This window comes from Lampetra planeri, chromosome 2 (genome assembly GCF_965212315.1).
Source record: "Lampetra planeri chromosome 2, kcLamPlan1.2.h2, whole genome shotgun sequence".
NCBI lineage: Eukaryota > Metazoa > Chordata > Hyperoartia > Petromyzontiformes > Petromyzontidae > Lampetra > Lampetra planeri.
The window spans coordinates 4697378-4716271 of NC_136108.1; the positions used below are offsets into that span (position 1 = coordinate 4697378).

At 41.7% G+C, this 18894-nt stretch overlaps 1 protein-coding gene across 1 annotated transcript in view; it reads left to right on the top strand.

Annotated features, from left to right (window-relative positions):
- LOC144725058 (voltage-gated delayed rectifier potassium channel KCNH8-like) overlaps window positions 1-18894 on the top strand; it is a 71303-nt gene that overhangs the window by 8679 nt on the left and 43730 nt on the right. The window contains exons 2-3 of the mRNA XM_078604510.1: window positions 11235-11468; window positions 18457-18600. Coding sequence (XP_078460636.1) covers window positions 11235-11468; window positions 18457-18600 — 378 coding nt within the window. The remainder of the gene's footprint in view (window positions 1-11234; window positions 11469-18456; window positions 18601-18894) is intronic.

An 18894-nucleotide genomic window follows, 5' to 3' on the forward strand; every position in this document is an offset into this window, starting at 1 on the left:
ATGTATTTACGAGTTATTGGAGGGGAAAACAACATTACTATCTCAGCCAATATAGCATCTGCAAAACATGACATCTAAGACAACAGAGCAGTAGGTATTTTTACAGTTGAATCGTAACCAGCAGCTGATGGGGGGAAACAACAGGACCTATTTCTGAGTTTAATATGTACAGATCTGCGTGGGTGGAACTATTGGTAAGGTGCTGGAATCACCATTGGAAGAATCCTATTTTAAATTCCAGTTGTGGCTGGACTTAAGTCAATTTATCCAGAGTTTATGTAATAAGTATTACTGTGTGGAAAGTTAACCATGGTTATCCTATGGATGGCCTTGTCCCTACCATGATAATGTGTAATTTCCACACATTTCTCAAGGACACCAACATAGATGAGCACCACCCTATGCTTGTTCGATATACACGGACGTTGTATCGCCAATAAGTATTCAACACGAATGGTACGTGTACTGCAATGGCCCACCGTCTGTTCGGTATGAAGATCAGGTGAATGACAAATTGGTCAGATGCCAACCGACAGCTCATTACCTGCAGGTTCTACGAATCAAAGCAGTTTGGCAAATACACGCATTAAACAGAATAAACAACACGCAATTTTAATTAAATGTAACGGGCATACGTGTGTTTCTCTAAGAGGTAGACGCCCCGAAAAAAAATATTCCAAAAGCTAAATGTTAAGCGAATGGAAGCTTACGTTTTGGATTAAAGTATCTTCCACACGTCTTATTGCACTGATTTTCATTGTTCGGGGGCATATTTGCCCTTCACAAACAGCCTTTTTCAGAAAGGAAACTCTTGGCGAAGACAAAGAGAGCAAAGGGTCAAACAGGGAGCATTATTCCAGACGAAGGTTTTTTTTCTGGAAGTGTCTTCCGTACGTTGTATCGATTTGAAGGGGGTTGGGGACTGGGGGGGGGGGAGAAGAGGAGGAAAGAGGGGAGAGAAGAGGAGGGAGAGATGGGTCGAAACGTGGGGCTGCCTGCAGAACGGCAGTGTTATGAATCTATTCATACTGAATCATATTGTACATTTTAAATGGATGTACATATATATATTTTTTTCAAATATTTTTTTCAAATATAATTCATATAATTCATATTGTGCCTCAGTCTACCTTTACATTGGCGTTCTTTTGTCAGTCATTTTCAGCAATATTCGACTGCCTTTCACACGAGAAAAAAAATTAGACGTAAAAAATTTGATGCGGGAAACACAATTGACCTGTTTAAGGCCATGCTATGCTCACCTTGCAGAAGGCAGCGCATCTGTGCCCTTACACGTTCTATGGTGATATTGGATTAAATTGAGGGAGTATGTGGGAATACCACGAGTTTATTCCCTTAAGTGGAATCTGTGCTTGCTGGCTAAGCCCAAAGTCAGCTGGGATGAGTACGGCAGTGCGTTGTGTGAGACGCAGGCCACAATGCACATCGCCTTTCAGCGACTGCTTTGGCAAGTGCTGTTAGTGAGCACCTATGGAGGAGAATATGGAATATGGTTGTTGTTGTTTGACTTGCATCCCACTGGGATTTTTGCACACAGCGTTGGTGTACGGTGTTTTTTTCTGCAATATTTTGCTGTCTTTTTTTGGATTTTCTGTTTGCACTTAGTCACATATTCACTTTAAGATGTTTTTTGTTCATGTTTTTGTTTTTTGTTTGTTGCGGTCGCACCCGATTCAAGAGCCGAATGGCTCACAGGGCTATACCTAATAAATGAACTTCAACTTGAATATGGTGTCTGTGCAGGACTGCCCCAGTCTGAAACCACATTGGGGCTGTGCAAGCCTCTCCTTAGCGTGCCTGGCAAGGCGATGTTGAATAATCCTTGCCAGGACCTTTCCCGGCACACTAAGGAGGGAAGCGCCATGGTAGTTATTGCAATCAGTGTGATCTCACTTCCTAAAAATGGGGACCACCAGGGAATCTTTACAATCTTACATAACCTGTCCTGGGAACCAGACAGCTGTAAAGATATCACATAAGGCAATATGTACAGAGACGCCAACCTCCCTGCAGTAGTTTGCTAGAAAGGTCATTTCTGCCTGGCGTTTTACCTGGTCTCAGGCTCCAGATCACCCTTCACACTTCATCAACAGATGACACATCAGGCAAACACTCACAGGGGGCAGCTACTTCCTTCAAACTTTTAGGTATGGCAGCCCCGGCAGCGTCAACCCCACCTTGCCCCATACAAAGGCAAATACAAATATCCCCTGTGTAGCCTCAACACACCGTTGGGGCAAGTGCTGTTAGCGAGAACTTATGAAGGCCGGCAAGGCACACGAGGGGGTGGGTGGCCAACACCACGCCCACACATACCTCCCCACCAGCACATATGAACACAGACACCTGCGAACAAACGTGGACATCACACAGAGGTAGGCAGTTCCATATTGACACGTGCATACTGCTAGTTGCACTATATCACACTAGCACACATATGCTTGATTGCACAATACATAAACCGTATATAGATACCACGTAGCTTTGTTGTATTGGAAATATTACTCATAGATCATTACTAAATGCCACTTTATGTGGAAAGGAATCAGTGCATTATATACAGTACAATCTTGATTTGAAGCTTTCGTGACTGCAGGAATCTATACTCTCTGGTTCTTTCGGTAAAGTCACGTGGATAGAAAAAATAAAATAAAAAAATATAAAACAATAAAAAATAATTGTTTATTATTTTTATTATTTTATTGTTTCCCTTCTACGTGACTTTACCGAAAGAACCGGAGGGTATTTACACAGTACCGTAAATATCCCAGGATTCATAATCGAATTCAAGGCTAAAGCTACACTGCAGAAAGAGTCAAATGCATTTTTGAAGATTGCAATAAATTTAAACCGTGCTTTTCTTTTTACTAAACCTCACACAGAAGCCTGACGTTGAATGCCAAACTAATTGGGAACAGTAACTGCTGTTCCTGTGACATTGTAATGTACTTGTTATAACATACCAGCAGAACGATAACAGTGCATTTAAATATCCTGATTTTTTTTACATATTTTACGATTCAGGTTTCCATTGCAGAACAGACTCCTAAGTGGGGTTTGACAAGCTTGTAAATTAAGGATGTTTCGTTTAAAACACAATGTTGCATTAGCTCGCCGATGCGTTTTCATATCGTTCCTCTGCATTGGTTGACATTATAAAGGTTTCATCCAAGCTCCCCGGCACATGGAGCGAAACGTTGGACATCATGTATGGATGCATGTTGAAATTCTTTCGCACCGTACTTAGCCTACCACGTTCGTTGGAGTTGCGGGGGAAGGACAACAAACACCGAACTAGACACACCGTGCTGGACAGCACACTGAGTGACACGAAAGCACATCGGCAGAGCCTTGAAAAGCTAAGCAGTCGTACAAGTGAAATTGTATACCTCTGCCAGTCAGACACGGAGAACCTAATTCTGCGTTGCCTCTTCCAATGAACTCACTTCACCCCTTTCCTAATCTGCCTCACCACACGTTCTCTGTTCCCTTGTCACCTTCCCTGCGGCCTTGATACATCAAACCAGAACTCCACTCACGTTCTGCCCACTCTGCGAAGCAGTTCTTTTTTTCACCTCGTGTTCCTGCCATTTTCTGGCACAAGCATAGAACACAACAGCAGGGCACAACACCAGCTTGTACGTGATGTAGCACGTGTGGATTGGAGCAGGTGCAGCGTGTGCGTGGACCAGTATGGAACACAAAACTGGCACAGAACGATGCAGCTTCTGCATGCATTTTGAACACAACATATCATATCACTGTCCCATATAAATAAAACAGTATGTGTGACTGGACTTTTCAATCCAGAGCTCGCTGGTTTGAATTCTCGACACTGGAAATTGACACGATGAAATTCCCCCAACTCTGTCCACCCAACATATGGTGTGGGTACTCCGGCTTCTTCCTCGACATCTGGCGCGCATTGAAGAGTAGGCCAAATCCCCTCTGGTGGGGTGGGGGAGGGGTGTGCTCGAGAGCTCCCTCTCTGGTGGAGGCCCTTCTACTTGGTGTGCGTGTGTGCGTGTGTGTGCGCGTGCGTGTGTGTGTGTGTGCGTGTGTGTGCGTGTGTGTGCGCGTGCGTGTGTGTGTGTGTGCGTGTGTGTGCGTGTGTGTGCGCGTGCGTGTGTGCGCGTGTGTGCGCGTGCGTGTGTGCGCGTGTGTGCGCGTGCGTGTGTGAGCAAGCAATTGCAGGGCTGCGCTTCAAGCAAATGTACGTTAAACGATGCGTGCTCGAAGTGCAAAAGCAAACAAGGCGTGTGAGGGTTAAGTCCTGAGACAACACGGGGTTCTGTACGTGTTTAATCCACTAGCCATTCACAGGTTGTTGGTTTTTTTAGAGGTGCGGTGCCATGACATGTGCACGGGTCGTTTTTGGTTTGTGCCGAGAGCACGCTGCTTGTTTATGGCGGCACAAGCTCTCTCCCTACCCGTGACACCGAAGCCACTTAATGTGCCAAACAATTTTATGGATGCACGGATGGTTATTTATGGGCATGTTATAGCGGAATAACGTACCAGTCGTGTGTGAAGAATGGTGATGAGCAGAGAGACTGCTGTCAAGACGAGCTGCTTCGGACGATCTGTAACATCTGCAGAAAAGAGCATCATAGCTCATCGGATTTTTCCAGTCTAAATAGAGATTTTGATTGAAGGCTAAATGTGACCGTCCGTGTGCTAGAATAATATGACTATCTCGCTTCGTATTTGTTTTTTGTATGGCATGCAGTTGACCTCGGCAACATTAATATGTTCATGTGGAGGTTGGTGGACAATTAAAACGAGCACACTGTGGTACGACTGTGCTCACCAATTTCAAACCATGGGCCGCATTGTACACTGGCATCCGGCCATCGATTATTCGCTGGTAGATGTTTACAATATTCACTCGGCCAATGAAGCCATCCACTGGCTCACCAACCTCAAATATCACACGGCAGTAGTGCTACAACTACACTGGCTCATTTAGGAGGAACGTCACATTTTAAAACGTGGATTCCGGTGTTAAGATAATTATATAATTCATGGAATTTCCAACACATTTATTTTTGGAAAAACATTTGAATAATCATTTATATGTATATGAATACAGTATTTATCAAGGTTATGGCTATTGACATGTGATCAATTGGCCAGGTAATGTTAATTTTAGTAGCTGTATGTTAACCAACTTCGCTTCCTGTTCTCCCATACAGGGGATTACAATCATTTATTCAGCATCTGGCTGATGCGGTTTCTCCAGGAATCACTGCTAGGGAAAAGCCGTCATCCTGAAAGCCATTAGCAATGTCAACGTGGCAGCAGTAATTATGAACAAGCGTTTTCTCAAAAGGTCCACGCTCTTTTCATCATCAAAAATCGATCCGCGAAAGTTCACTGTTGGAACAGGAATAAAGTGCATTGCTTCATATGCCGATTAGGTACGGCGTTTTACGCTTATGTCTGTACACTCACGGGTCATTGGGCACTTTAGAAAAATGCATTTAGAGGAGTGGACTGCTATAAGTTTCCACATGAGCTATCATTTGTGGCCAGGTCGTTGCTGAAAAAGAGCTACATAGCTCAGGGGGTCTTACGTGATAGAAAAAAAAATTGTTTAGTTTCGTTTTTCAGTACGAGACATCATTCATTATTTGTTGCTTGTGAGTTCACGTCAATGTTTTTTTTGTTCCCGCATTACATGCCAAATGCGTGCACTGCACACGCCCGGAAGATTTCGCTCAATTTGCTGCCTTAGTGGTTTTGCATGTTCTGTTAAGCACAGCACAAGTGTGGTTATTTGCAGTGGTCACCGCTCGCGTGACACGGAAGCCAAAATCGACACGTCGGGTGATACATTACCGAGCAAGCAAATAATGCATTCCCCCGGCACCGTGGCGTGTTTTTTGTTGTTGCAGGCAAGGTGGAACGTCTCCGTAAGGAGCTCCTTAGACTGAGTGGGGAATTGCATGGGCATCATTTGATGGCGTAATTCAAAAGTAACCTTAACGCCATGAGCGAGCGTGGCCAAAACCACCTCCTTTACCGTTGGAAGGGAATGGTATTGGCAATCATTAAATTGTTGTAAGGGGGCTATTATAATTCACTCGGATGAAAGTGGAAGCATAAATTGAAACAAAACAATCCGTTGTGTAGAGAATCTTCGTTTCTGCCTACTTTAAGCGAGCTCGGGGACAGTTCTTCTCTTGCCGTTCTTACGATCCCTACACGGTGACTTTGTTTTGAAGTCAACATGGAATAGCAACATTGAGAGGCAGTGTGAAATACTCCTTGAGATACGTTACAACTGCAACACAATCATGTGCAACATCAGCTTCCGTATCATCAATAAAATCATACTGAAGCATTGTGGTGTGAAGAGGACAACGCATATTGAGCCGAGGCCTTTGTGCAGCGGTAATTGCTTTGCTGTGGAGGGGAGGGTGCTCATTGTGTAGCACTTGACATGCACTGGATGAATTAATGTTGAAAAGTGGTACACGCAAAGTCCTTGTTGTTGTATTCTTCTATAATTACATGTTTATGCTCGTGCAACGCTACGTGATACATTGTGTTTTTAGAAGTTATCGCAATTTTTTTGCTAAATATACCGTCCTTGCAATTAGCATTTTTTTCTGCTTGTCTCTCACTTTGTTTTAATCGGGTTATTATTGTTGCCTGATGGCTGTCTAGCAACGATGCTATATAGTATTTAGAACATAAATGTAATGCACGAATGGTTAATCAAAGAACATAATAATAGGGTAAAAGCTCTGTCCACTTTTCTGCACCAGTTGACTATTTTTTTGTCAAGAACGGGACAGAATTCGCAGGATTTGTTTGCATATATATGTATACACACATATAAGTAGAGGAACATGGCTCACACACGGCTATGATCTTCCCTTTGCGGCAGAGCTGGGTGAGGGATAATGACGCAATTTTATTGTCCTGCCCTTTGGTTTAGTGGGTAACATTAAATGCCCCGCCCAATATGATTTTACCAATATACAGGTTTTTTTTATAGCATCATTTATGAGGCCATTATTTTGGGAACAAAAAAAAAATACAGAGAACTCTCAGCACTTAAAAGAAATAATAAAACTTCTCTTCGTGAATATACGTGGCGTGTCAGGCGGTGAAGTGCTCTTGGTTGGTTTTGCATGCACAAAAGGGCGTGCAAAGTGGCAATTATTAACTTGCAGTGACACATCCTGTGCGCATGTTTTGTCTGCACGTGTGCCGAACTACGATAACAGACACGTTACTATTAATCTGTGCATTCAATAAGCTAACTCGCGACTGCATACAAGTAAACATTCTCAGGATGCAGTTATAAACGCCTTCTGCAATAATCTCCGAAGTTTATAATGTGTGTAGAAATACAGCAAGCATATCATTCATTACAGTATTCCATATCATCATCATCAACAGCCATGAACCAATGCTGGATGAATGCCTCCCCACATCATTGCCATCCCGTATGGCTTTGCGATTACATCATCCTCCGATTTGCACGGGTGGTTACGTACGGTGCGAAAGAAGTTAAACACACATATATGATCCGTCTCACCCCTGCACACAAGCTAATTTCATCGTCCCATACCAACGGCGGTTGTTCTCTAAGGCTCGTGCTCACCTCTGGTTACCTCATGTGTCGGCCATCACCACTTCTGGTGACGTGTCCTACCCAAGCCCACTTACCACAGTTCTTAACAGTCGATAGGATGTCTATCAATATCCGTTTGTTCCGTCGTACACGTATTAACGTTCTTCATCTCAGTGTACATTCCCAGCATGCATCTTATCCATGATTTTGTGTACTGTAGAGCTAGTGTTCCATTTTCTTTGCCAGTGTCAATATTTACTATTCGTATATCATAGCGGGTAATATGCTTATGACTGAAAACGGTTATATGTTTGGGACATTGATATGCATATTTCATCGTCTGATTTCATTATGAGATTGGTATTTCCAAAAATAATTTAGTCTCTGTTTCACCATCCTGTTCATGATCTGCCCTTGGTATACACTGTTGTGTTTTCAAGCTATGTAACTCTGTGAATTATTATTTTTATGTTTAGTGAACTTGTTGCACGTAAACTTTGACTTTGCTCATACGTCTCATGAGCCTCGCGTTGCAGTCTTTTATGTTATATTCTTCAGTAATTTCCTGCAGATCATTTCCAATCCTTTGAACAATTACCATGTTGTCAGCAAAATATTAATTTTTCAAATACAATTTTCAGAAATTATAATTTAACGCCACTGTGAATAGCCTTGCTGAGAGCATATTTCCTTATATGACTCTGATTATGGTTAATTCTAGATTTGAAGCTTTCGTGACTGCAAGGATTCATATTCTTAGGTTTTTTCGGTAAAGTCACGTAGGTAAAAAATTTAAACTAAAATTAATAAAAGCAAAATAAAATAAAAATAAAAAATCACGACGTTTCGGAGGCAACACAAGCTTCCGTCTTCAGGTGGAACCGTCACAGCCACGACAGCTGTATCAAGTAAATGAGAGATTACAAGAGCTACCACTCCGTATATATAATGGTTGAGGGTTGGTTTGCTTTTATTAATTTTAGTTTCAATTTTTTACCTACGTGACTTTACCGAAAAAAACCTAAGAATATGATTATGGTTAGTATTGCTAATTCTAGATTTGAAGCTTTCGTGACTGCAATGATTCATATTCTTAGGTTTTTTCGGTAAAGTCACGTAGGTAAAAACATTAAAAAGTAAAATAAAATAAAAAATAAAAATCACGACATTTCGGAGGCAACACAAGCTTCCGTCTTCAGGTGGTACCGTCACAGCCACGACAGCTGTATCAAGTAAATGAGAGATTGCAGGAGTTACCACTGCGTTTATATAATGGTTGGAGAAGGTGGTGGGGCAAGGGCCGCATACTTATTATTAATATGGTAAGGTGAGGTTTGAGACTAAGAACAGACTGCATAATAAAGGCTGAGCCTTTGTTATGGAGAGGTGCGTTATGCAGTCTGTTCTTAGTCTCAAACCTCACCTTACCATATTAATAATAAGTATGCGGCCCTTGCCCCACCACCTTCTCCAACCATTACATAAACGCAGTGGTAATTCCTGCAATCTCTCATTTACTTGATACAGCTGTCGTGGCTGTGACGGTACCACCTGAAGACGGAAGCTTGTGTTGCCTCCGAAACGTCGTGATTTTTATTTTAATTTTATTTAACTTTTTAATGTTTTTACCTACGTGACTTTACCGAAAAAACCTAAGAATATTAGTATTGTTACTTTATTGATGCAATCTCAATGTAAACGTTGCACGTTTTGAAGTATATTTGTTAATGCTGAATTTCTTTATATAGGCCACCGTGCTAATCGGAAGTGCGGGTGAAGGACAACAAACTAAACACAAAAAGCAGTTCTAAAGAAATGACCTCGTTTAGTGATAACCTGAATGACGACATCAATTTTAACGGACTAAAATCAATTTTCCATGTCGACAAAAGCCAGACGTAACCATAATGCATAGGAACGCATAAGCCATCAAAATTCAAGGTCTCTGTGAAAATACACAATCGTTCCTTCGACTTGTGTGAATCTGCTGTAGTTCAAAGCCTAGACAATTAAGACGGGCATACTGACCTCCACCGGGATCAACCTGAACCACGAACATTTTCTGTGAGACTGCAAAAATGCACGTGACGTATCTTGGTTTAATTCCTTCCACAGTTTTTTTCTTCTGAAGACCTTTTCACGTACACACACACCAACGAGACATATACACATGCAGACACAACAACAACAGCTGCCATTCGACACGAAGTGGAGGTGACATGACCACAGTGCTCGTGCCAGGCTAAGTGCACTTTGAGGCCACGTGATGTGTCGAAGGCTGACTTATTGAGATGGCTGGCAGATGCACTCCCCTGTGCCCCCCGCTGTGGAGGCAAAACAAAGACAAAGACCCGCCGTACAGCATTAACATACTGGGCAAGTGCAATTAGTGAGTACCGATGAAAGCTGGCACGGCACGCTGGGGGTGGGTAGCCAGTGCTGATCTTTACACATCGTAACAGGCACTCATTTAAGGTAGAGTCGACCTAGAGGATACCCAGGACAGGTTCAGATATTCACCAAATGTATTGGTCGTAAGCAGGAATCGAACTCGGCCTCGCCGGGTTTGTAGTGGAGTGTGCTAACCATCGTTGCCACCTTTGGTCCCCCCCCCCCCCACACACACTTCACTTACGCGAGTAGCTGCGTGCAGGCAGATGAACAAACGGATCACACGGACCGACGCATTATGATTTTAACATATATTTTTTTCACGGAGATTTGCTCAATGCTAAACCAGTACTTTGAATATTTGATGAAAGAGCAACAACGAGCATGCATTGGGCATCTTTCCCTTATGTCAACGCAATTTGAACGTCTCCTGTGACTGCACACAAAGCAATAATGCTAAACGCAGCAAGAGTGCTCAACCGCATCATTTAAAATAACGACACGACAAAATGGAGTATTTAATAATGGGCTACATTCTGGAACAATGGACAGTTGTGTGTCTGTGTGTCAGGAGATATCATACATGTAAGCCACGGTTCATGTGACCGTAGTAATGATTTATTTTACCTGATCATCAATTATAACGTTATTTATATATATTCATTTGCATTTAAGCTCTTTATATATAATCATATGGCACCATCTGAAGCTGCCAAGTGTGGCAACAGTTAAGAATTCAAACCCAAATTAAAGAATGCCATATTACTAGGCAGCAGCAACACCCGCAGCTCAGAGGAAGCCTATACCTGCCAGCATAATTGGAGCATGTTTCTGCCAAGCCTAAACCAAACTGTCTTGCCACAGGATATGAATGTCACATTCTGTAAATATCCCCTCCTAAATATCGGGGATGAATGAATATGACAACGCCGTGCAATTTCTCCAATAAAGAGTTCCACGTGTTATTTCCACAATGTCGTCTTGCACTGCTTCTAGATTTGAAGCTTTCGTGACTGCAAGGATCCATACTCTTAGTTTTTTTTTTCGGTAAAGTCACGTTGGTAAAAAAATGAAATTTAAATTAATAAAAAATATATAACGTTTTGTTATTCAACGCATTAGAGATGTATTATTATTTTATTTTTTATTAATTTTAATTTCATTTTTTTTACCTACGTGACTTTACCGAAAAAACTAATGTCTGCATATTCCTCCTCCCCGCCACCGACCGCAGACAGCAACTTCGTGCTGGGCAACGCGCAGGTGTCCAACGGCTACCCCATCGTCTACTGCTCGGACGGCTTCTGCGAACTGACGGGCTTTTCGCGCGGCGAGGTCATGCAGAAGAACTGCGCCTGTCGCTTCCTGCACGGCGACGAGACGGGCGAGATCGCCACGCTGCGCGTGTGGGAGGCTCTGGAGGAGAAGCGGGAGTTCAAGACCGAGATGAAGCTCTACAAGAAGGACGGTGAGCCGTCGCCACCGGCGGCGTTACGCGACGCACGTCCCCGCTTGCTTGGCCGAGAAAGCCTCGCCGAGTTACGAGGTCCCCGCGTTGAAATCGTTGGCCTCTCTTTTTTTGTTTGCTTCAAACGAGCGTTCCTGTATGTGGAAGCGAAATGAAAGCACCTGGGGGGGGGGGGGGGAGAACAAAAAAACTCCAACCCATATGAGGGGAATAACATGTTTTAAATTTGTTGTTGTAAAATAACACTCAGAGCTGGGATATCCAATGATTTTTTCAATCACTCGAATAGTCGTATAACACGAAAACAGTTGGAAAATAGGTTTTACCTCTGTTGCCAATGTGTGCCGCTGGACGGGAGGTAATGAGTGTGGCTTGGCGGCATCGTCAAGGTCATCAGCTGCGTCACGCTGGGCGTGGCTTGCTCGGGGGTTTCCTGCCTTCGGGAGGCAGGGTGGGAGTTGGCTGCGAGTATTCAATGAGCCCGAGTATACAACCGCAAATATCAAATGTAGATTACAAGTTTTCGCCAATTAATAACAAAAAAATTATGAACCAAGCAGAAAGAGCACATTTTGTTGGAAATACTAACATGCACTCTGTAGTATACACATATATGAGTGTGGTACAATTAATCTGGTGTCAGTCGAGCCTGGTAGGCTTTGGCCCATATTAAGATGTCACTGAAATAAGCAATGGTGCGATGTTTTGGTGTGCAACCGCACATTGATCCATTGCTTTTAAAGGCATCTTCTGGTAACTGCTGAAAGCAGGTGGACGAATCTTGTAAGATAAGGCTGGTGTAGCAGTGCCATGAAGTGCATATCTGCACATTTCTATGGTCGGTCGTCTATAAAGCACGTGTTGAAGTTATCTTTTATTTTTGCAGTAACACAGAAAAAATGTTACGCAGATCAAGAGATTACTGTGATAGCAGAAGCTTGAGATGTCATAAGAAGGCTATCGACGCAGCATACAGATGTGCTAACAGGCTTTTGTAAGGTACACCCATAGATGAAGTGAAAAAGATCCAGAAAAATCGGTTCAAGGGGCATGCATGGTCATCTCTAATGCGTTGAATAACAAAACGTTATTAGAATCTGCGCAGAAGCGTCTTGCTTAGGTTAAGGAGCCACGTTGACAAATACCAAAAAATGTAAGAAATAGATAACGTCATCGTGTAAGACAAAATCATAGCAAATTCAATTGATTAAAATGTATGCGTGTGTACAAGAAAATATCCAAGGTTTAAGGACATATGTAAAACAAAAACGTGGTTAAAATGATGGCAATATATTGTACAGGAAATGGGAAATACGAAACAAATAAAACATTGCTTCATAGTGAATGACAATGAGATATACCACTGCCAGCAACACGATATTTTGTGTGATATCGATGTCATTATGCATTGTGTTTTCTTGCTTTCATTTTTCGGACGAAGCATAGTATCTCTGTATTCACAGTCAAATGTGTGAAACACTGCCCCGTTTTTTTTTCCCACGGCGAGACTTTCTTACGATAAAACATATTTGTGATACTGCATTAGCAGTGGTACACAAGCACAAATAACAAAAGCTAAACATTGCCTGAATATTATCTTCATCGCACGTTATTTCCTCTTCATGACATTGTAATTGATAATGAGTTGAGACTATATTTAAGGTCAATATGGATTTTTTTCCACAATTGCTTGCTAATCAGAAATAGATAAAGAACGTTTCCTCTTTTTCAGTTTTACAGCTTCGTGGCTGCAAACATGATGTGACCACGAGGTCGTTCTCCCTGTGAAGACCTTATAGATTATGCTTAACCCATTTATACAGCTCTCTATGCCAGTTGATTTTACTCAAGGGGTATAAGGCTGGATCATACCAGAAAACATTCATCAGATGCGCTTTGGGTCCTTACCGAAAGACTCAAAGAGTATGAATTCCTGCAGTCACGAAAGCTTTAAGTCAAGATTCAACAGATATGTGTTCACACTAGTAAGCTTGCAATGTCATTTATAAAAGTAAAAGTAACTAGTTTGCATACGACTTCTTATGTTTTCCCCCAGTTCGTATTAAATTAAATTCATACCTGACTGCTTTAAATATAATTTTTTATATATTTAGAGAAAATATGAAACTATTTAGTTTTAAACATAGGACATGAACCGAAATCCACACAATGCACGAGCTTGATGCGCAGTGGTTTGGCTGCTGCAGCTCCTTACGATTAAAATTTCCCTCCCTTTATTACTGATATTCCTACTTTCTCCCTGTATCACTGCTAATCCTACATAATACACGAGCATAATATGACTTTGAGACCCCCCCACCACACTACACATTCCAAAAGGAGTGACTAATCCCATATCTGCATTTGCCATCAATATGCTTAATTCCGGTGTTGATATGTAAACTTCTTTGTCAAGGCGCTCTCCTCCCCCCGACCCAGCTGAAATATGCGCTGCCAAGCTTGGCGGTGTTCATTGGGACGCTGTCTTTCCGACAGCTCTGTTTCTTCACATGAGGACGGCTGCTTGTGTTGTGGCCGAAACATCGTGATAATTTTTATTTTCATGTTTTATTTTTATTATTTTATTATTTCCCTTCTACGTGACTTTACCGAAGGAACCAAGAAGACGAAATCCACTCGTTCGCACTGTGGTGCTACGGTCATTGCGTATTTCCAGGAGAAATTGGATTTCTGTTTTAATCATTGTCACACTACAACGGTGTCCTGTCCTTGGCTTCTAGGTGCCACTACTGATTGGGCAGTCTTCATCAGATATAGGAGACCCGTGGGACCACAAGTCATGGCTCGGTCACTGGAAATGTGCACTTTTCTTATAAAACGGTGTTTTATATGGAAGCTAGCTTAGCATTAGAGGCACTATTATGGAACACTTCATGCTTACCTTTCTTCGTGCCTTTGGCCCTTTGGTTACTGGAGTGCACTTAAGTGATGAATACTGTCGTATGGGATGCAATGACTTCCGATAATCTGTAATGGTATCTATTTTAGGCTGTGTGCCTTAAAAAACAAAACAACTCCCCTGCATAGAATTGTGGTACTGTACTGCGTTCGTCTCTGTCAAATTTGTACTCTGTTTTGAAAAGATGAAGGAGGAAGCAGAGATGGACAGTGTGGTTGACAGAGAGATGAACGATTGTTGATTTTTTTGGATGGCTTTGGGTCAAAATCAATCTTTTAACAACTGCCTTTGTTTAAGTTTGTCTTGTCTTTAGTCTGTGCTACATCAAATTCTGCCTCCTGAGATGCAACACTATCGATCAATCAGACATTGGGGAACACGGTCAAATTATCAACAATGAATTACTAAATTTAAAATGTTTAATGCCTAAATAGTGGATCATTCTCAAGTATGATAAACCACCCATTAGTTTCATATTGATTTTCTAAATGTAAACTTTAATCAATAACCAGTTTACTTCTCACTTCTACTTCCCTTTTATCCATTATAACTACGACTTATCTCTATTGAATTAAATAATCTCTGCACCCTATGAATGTTTGCTTTTCCGTCTATAAATCTAGATAGGGTTTTTATTGCATCATTAGTAAGCCTTTTAATGGCACCATATTTGCATGAGAATCACACGGCTAACGACAGTCTGCATTAAATCTGGTTCAATGAAGGGTCGGGTGTGTTTACCTGGATGGCTTATCCCGTTAGGTGGACGGTGAGGGTTCATGGGGTACGGGGACACGGGTGTGACCATGTCAGTGATGAAGGAAACATGTGTGGCTGAAGCATAACATGCACTCGATTCATACGTCTATGCATAGTCCAATCACTTCCAGTGAATGCTCTAAATAAATTGCAGCCATGAGTTGTTGTTCACTTCTCCCACTCCCCCCCCAAACCCACCCACCCCACACACCTGGACAGAAAATAGAGCTTGGAAAAAAGAAAACAGTAGTGTGTGCGTGATTAACGAACCACGCCACGTTCGTTCACCGTGTGGTTTTATGATTTCTTGCAAAATTGACACTGTGCTTTTTGAACAAATATTGCATTTAATTATTAACGGCAGTGGGCTGTCTAATTTTCAACCCAGCTTAATACGGCAAGCTTGTATCGCAGAGACAAGGAAGAAACCCATTCTCCAGTCTTTCTACTGAGTATAGAAAGGTGCAGCTGAGGATAAGGTTAGGCCGGAGGGACTATGTTGTTTTGACAAGCTCACGTTACTTAAAACAAACTGTGATTGCTGCAGTTTAGAGATAAATGGGACATCGTAAAAAACAATGGAGACCATGCAATTTCATTCTGCTTTTCTGTAGTGCCAAACATCACAAGATGGATCGTTGTTATATACCATCGCCGTTTACCTATAGGAAGCAATGACAGCCCTTTTTCAAATACTACAATAGGTGTTTTTTTACATTTTCAATAACACGTGTCACTTCATCATAGTCTTATTCACTGTTAATTAAGGACATTTTAAATCACATTTGTCATACTGTAACAATTGGTATGAACTGAGAATAACGGGCTATTTATGGCAGTTCTACGGTCACAAACAGCCATGGCACGTTTGCGAGAATTAATTTGATGAAACAGATTAGTTAAGCAACAACAACAACAACAAACACGCGTGCCCATGAAGAAGTCATCGTTTTTTGCTAAGTGCGTATCTAAGAGAAGAGAGGATGCCGACTCGGCGTCAGTAAAAATGATAATGGAGTAAACATCAAATGATTCTGCTTATTAAAAAAGAGAGACCAAGGCAGCTCCCGCAATGAGTCAACACATGTCAGGCTTTGAAGAGGGTATGGCGACATTGAAAGGAGGTTGCACAGCAGGACATTAATAGGAAGCAATTCGCTGCTCTGTCACAGTGCAAGTTATTCCATTGCTCGCAAAACTGTGTGTTGTGCGCTCCAGATTGTTTTGCTAAATATGATTCATCGTTGTCAGGCTCCACTGTATTAAAAAAAAGCACACATTTCTATAAGCAGATTATACCAATGGCAAAAAAACCAATTATCCCCACCCACACGTGATACAATGTCCAGTTGTACATCTTCCATGATCAATTATAAACACCGAGGCAAATGTGGCATCCTTTGACTTACACGGTAAGGTCAATACTGCAGATCTGTAATGTAACTCCATTGTGCACCCTGAGATTTTGTTCACATGAGCACAAATACATTTTTTTAATGAATGTTTTTACATTCTGCTTCAATTGGGTGACATGTTCGTTACATAAAAAGCAGTGTTTCCTGTCTCCTCACGCCTTCACAGCCACATTATAATGGCATGAGTGGCTCCTTAACCACTTGAACGTGTGGGAAACGGGTACGTGCTGTTACGCTGTTGTGTACATATACTCCTCTACTTCCGAACCAGTTAGTTTCCAGAGGTCTGTTCGTAAGTCGATTTTTTCGTGAGTCCAACTTTACTCCTGTCGATTTCAAACACGTTGTACGGCATGCACACGAAATAGGGAGAATGGCTTTCAAAGTTGTATAATCTTCTGTAGATGTATAGATGGCACTGGTTCTTCATGTTCTGCAGATGTAGATGCCACCACCGCCATCTATTGCACGGCGGTTTAATTTACGCCTCTCGGTCCGTAACAAGCAACTGGATATACGGACAGGTCTGTTCGTATCTCTGAAAGTTGGTAAGTCGAATGTTCGTAAGTAGAACAGTCCCTGTAGTTTATGGCAAACATTCTGTTCTACGATGGGCTTTCATATTTGTCAGTGTTTCAATCATGGCCTTCAATGCTATACTTGTATTGCTTGTTTTCTGCACTTATTTGTAAGTAAAACATTTGCGAAAAAAATATTTATATATATGTTGTGCATCAAGATAATATGTTGGAAAAAAATCATTTAATTTTAAAAAGCCCTGACGAAACTTGGTGTGATCTTTTTTTGATTACGTTTTAATGGGTATCCTTTCATTAATGGCAACAATTATGCTCAATCTATTGGCCAATCATACTTCTATTTGAGGTTGAAATGTCTTCAATTAACCTTTCAATCGCGTAAGTGCTCATCTACACATCGGTTCAAGTATCCAGACAATTGTAGGCAGCTTGCCCATGGAACCTTTGAGAGTTGCAACAATGGAATTGAATTTCGTTAATGGCGGTGCATAATGTGTCAATGCAATTTTTAGGATCGTTTGTTTTGGACGAGGCGGATATATTTCGAAGAATGACCTGGCGAAGAAGGTGATCAAGCAGTCGCCTGCGAAGAGTGTCTTGAGCAATGGGCAGTAGAGACTTTGTCATGTGACAGCCAGGCAGCATATGACCAATCACCTCATGTCCTTTGCAATCATCGTGTTAAGGAATGTATTATATACAATACTGCACGGCAATTGACTTTCACCTTCAGCAAGATCAAACTATGTGTTCTATTTTGGTGAACAGAGTTCATAGCAGGGCCAATCAGACGTTGCGACAGAATGTTGTTTAAAGTTAAGACTGCTTAGATATCTCTGTATCCCATGCATGGGTTGGCTGCACAGTACTTCTGATTAGCATGGTTGGCCACATACGGTGTGAAAGAAGTTCAACATACATGCATACAACACCTCGACAAAAAAAAGCATATCTACTCGACAGAATTATTATCCGACGAGTATCTTTGCCATGCTTCACATCAGAGTTATTGTTTTTCTCAGTAAATGTCTACTTTCATCTATTTTATCCCGTAATAGTTTTTCTCATGACATGGAAATTAATTGAATCGACATGTTCAAGTCACGCTTTGTTTGCATTTTTGCACCACCGTATTTCAAACGATATATGCAATAATATCACATGTGCATATCAAATGCATTTTGCTCCACATATAGCTTTGAGTTTCTTTAGCATCTGGACATTCAGCAAAGCACAACAGAGAGCTTATACAGCACAACCAATAAAACACATGCAATGCTATTCGAGACAATTTACGAAATAATTTCTGGGAATTTCTTGTAACGTGGTACGACGAATGTGTATCTCATTCACAGGAACCCCGTTCATGTGCCTTGTGGATATTGTCCCAATAAAAAACGAGAAGGGGCAGGTGGTCCTCTTCTTAGCCTCCTACAAAGAAATCTCAGATAAGAAGGTCAAGTTTGCTGTGGACAGCGATGGTGACAGTGATGAGGATGGTAAGACGTTTATGTTCTGACCTTGCCATTTCACCGCAAAGCTGGGATTGGGCTGAACATGCGTGCGTACAGTTTTGTTAATATGAGGTGGAACGGCGGGCTATGAACCAACTGACCTGACTTTAATTTTTCTGCAACAGCTAACATCATTAGTGAGGGACATAATATCCGGTCATGGATCCCTCCTTCACTAACCCACATAGACCTGCTCGGTGAAGAATGGATAAACAACCCCAATAATTGACATGATGTAGCTTGTGGGCCTTCATCCAACAGTGGCTGTTATTATTATCC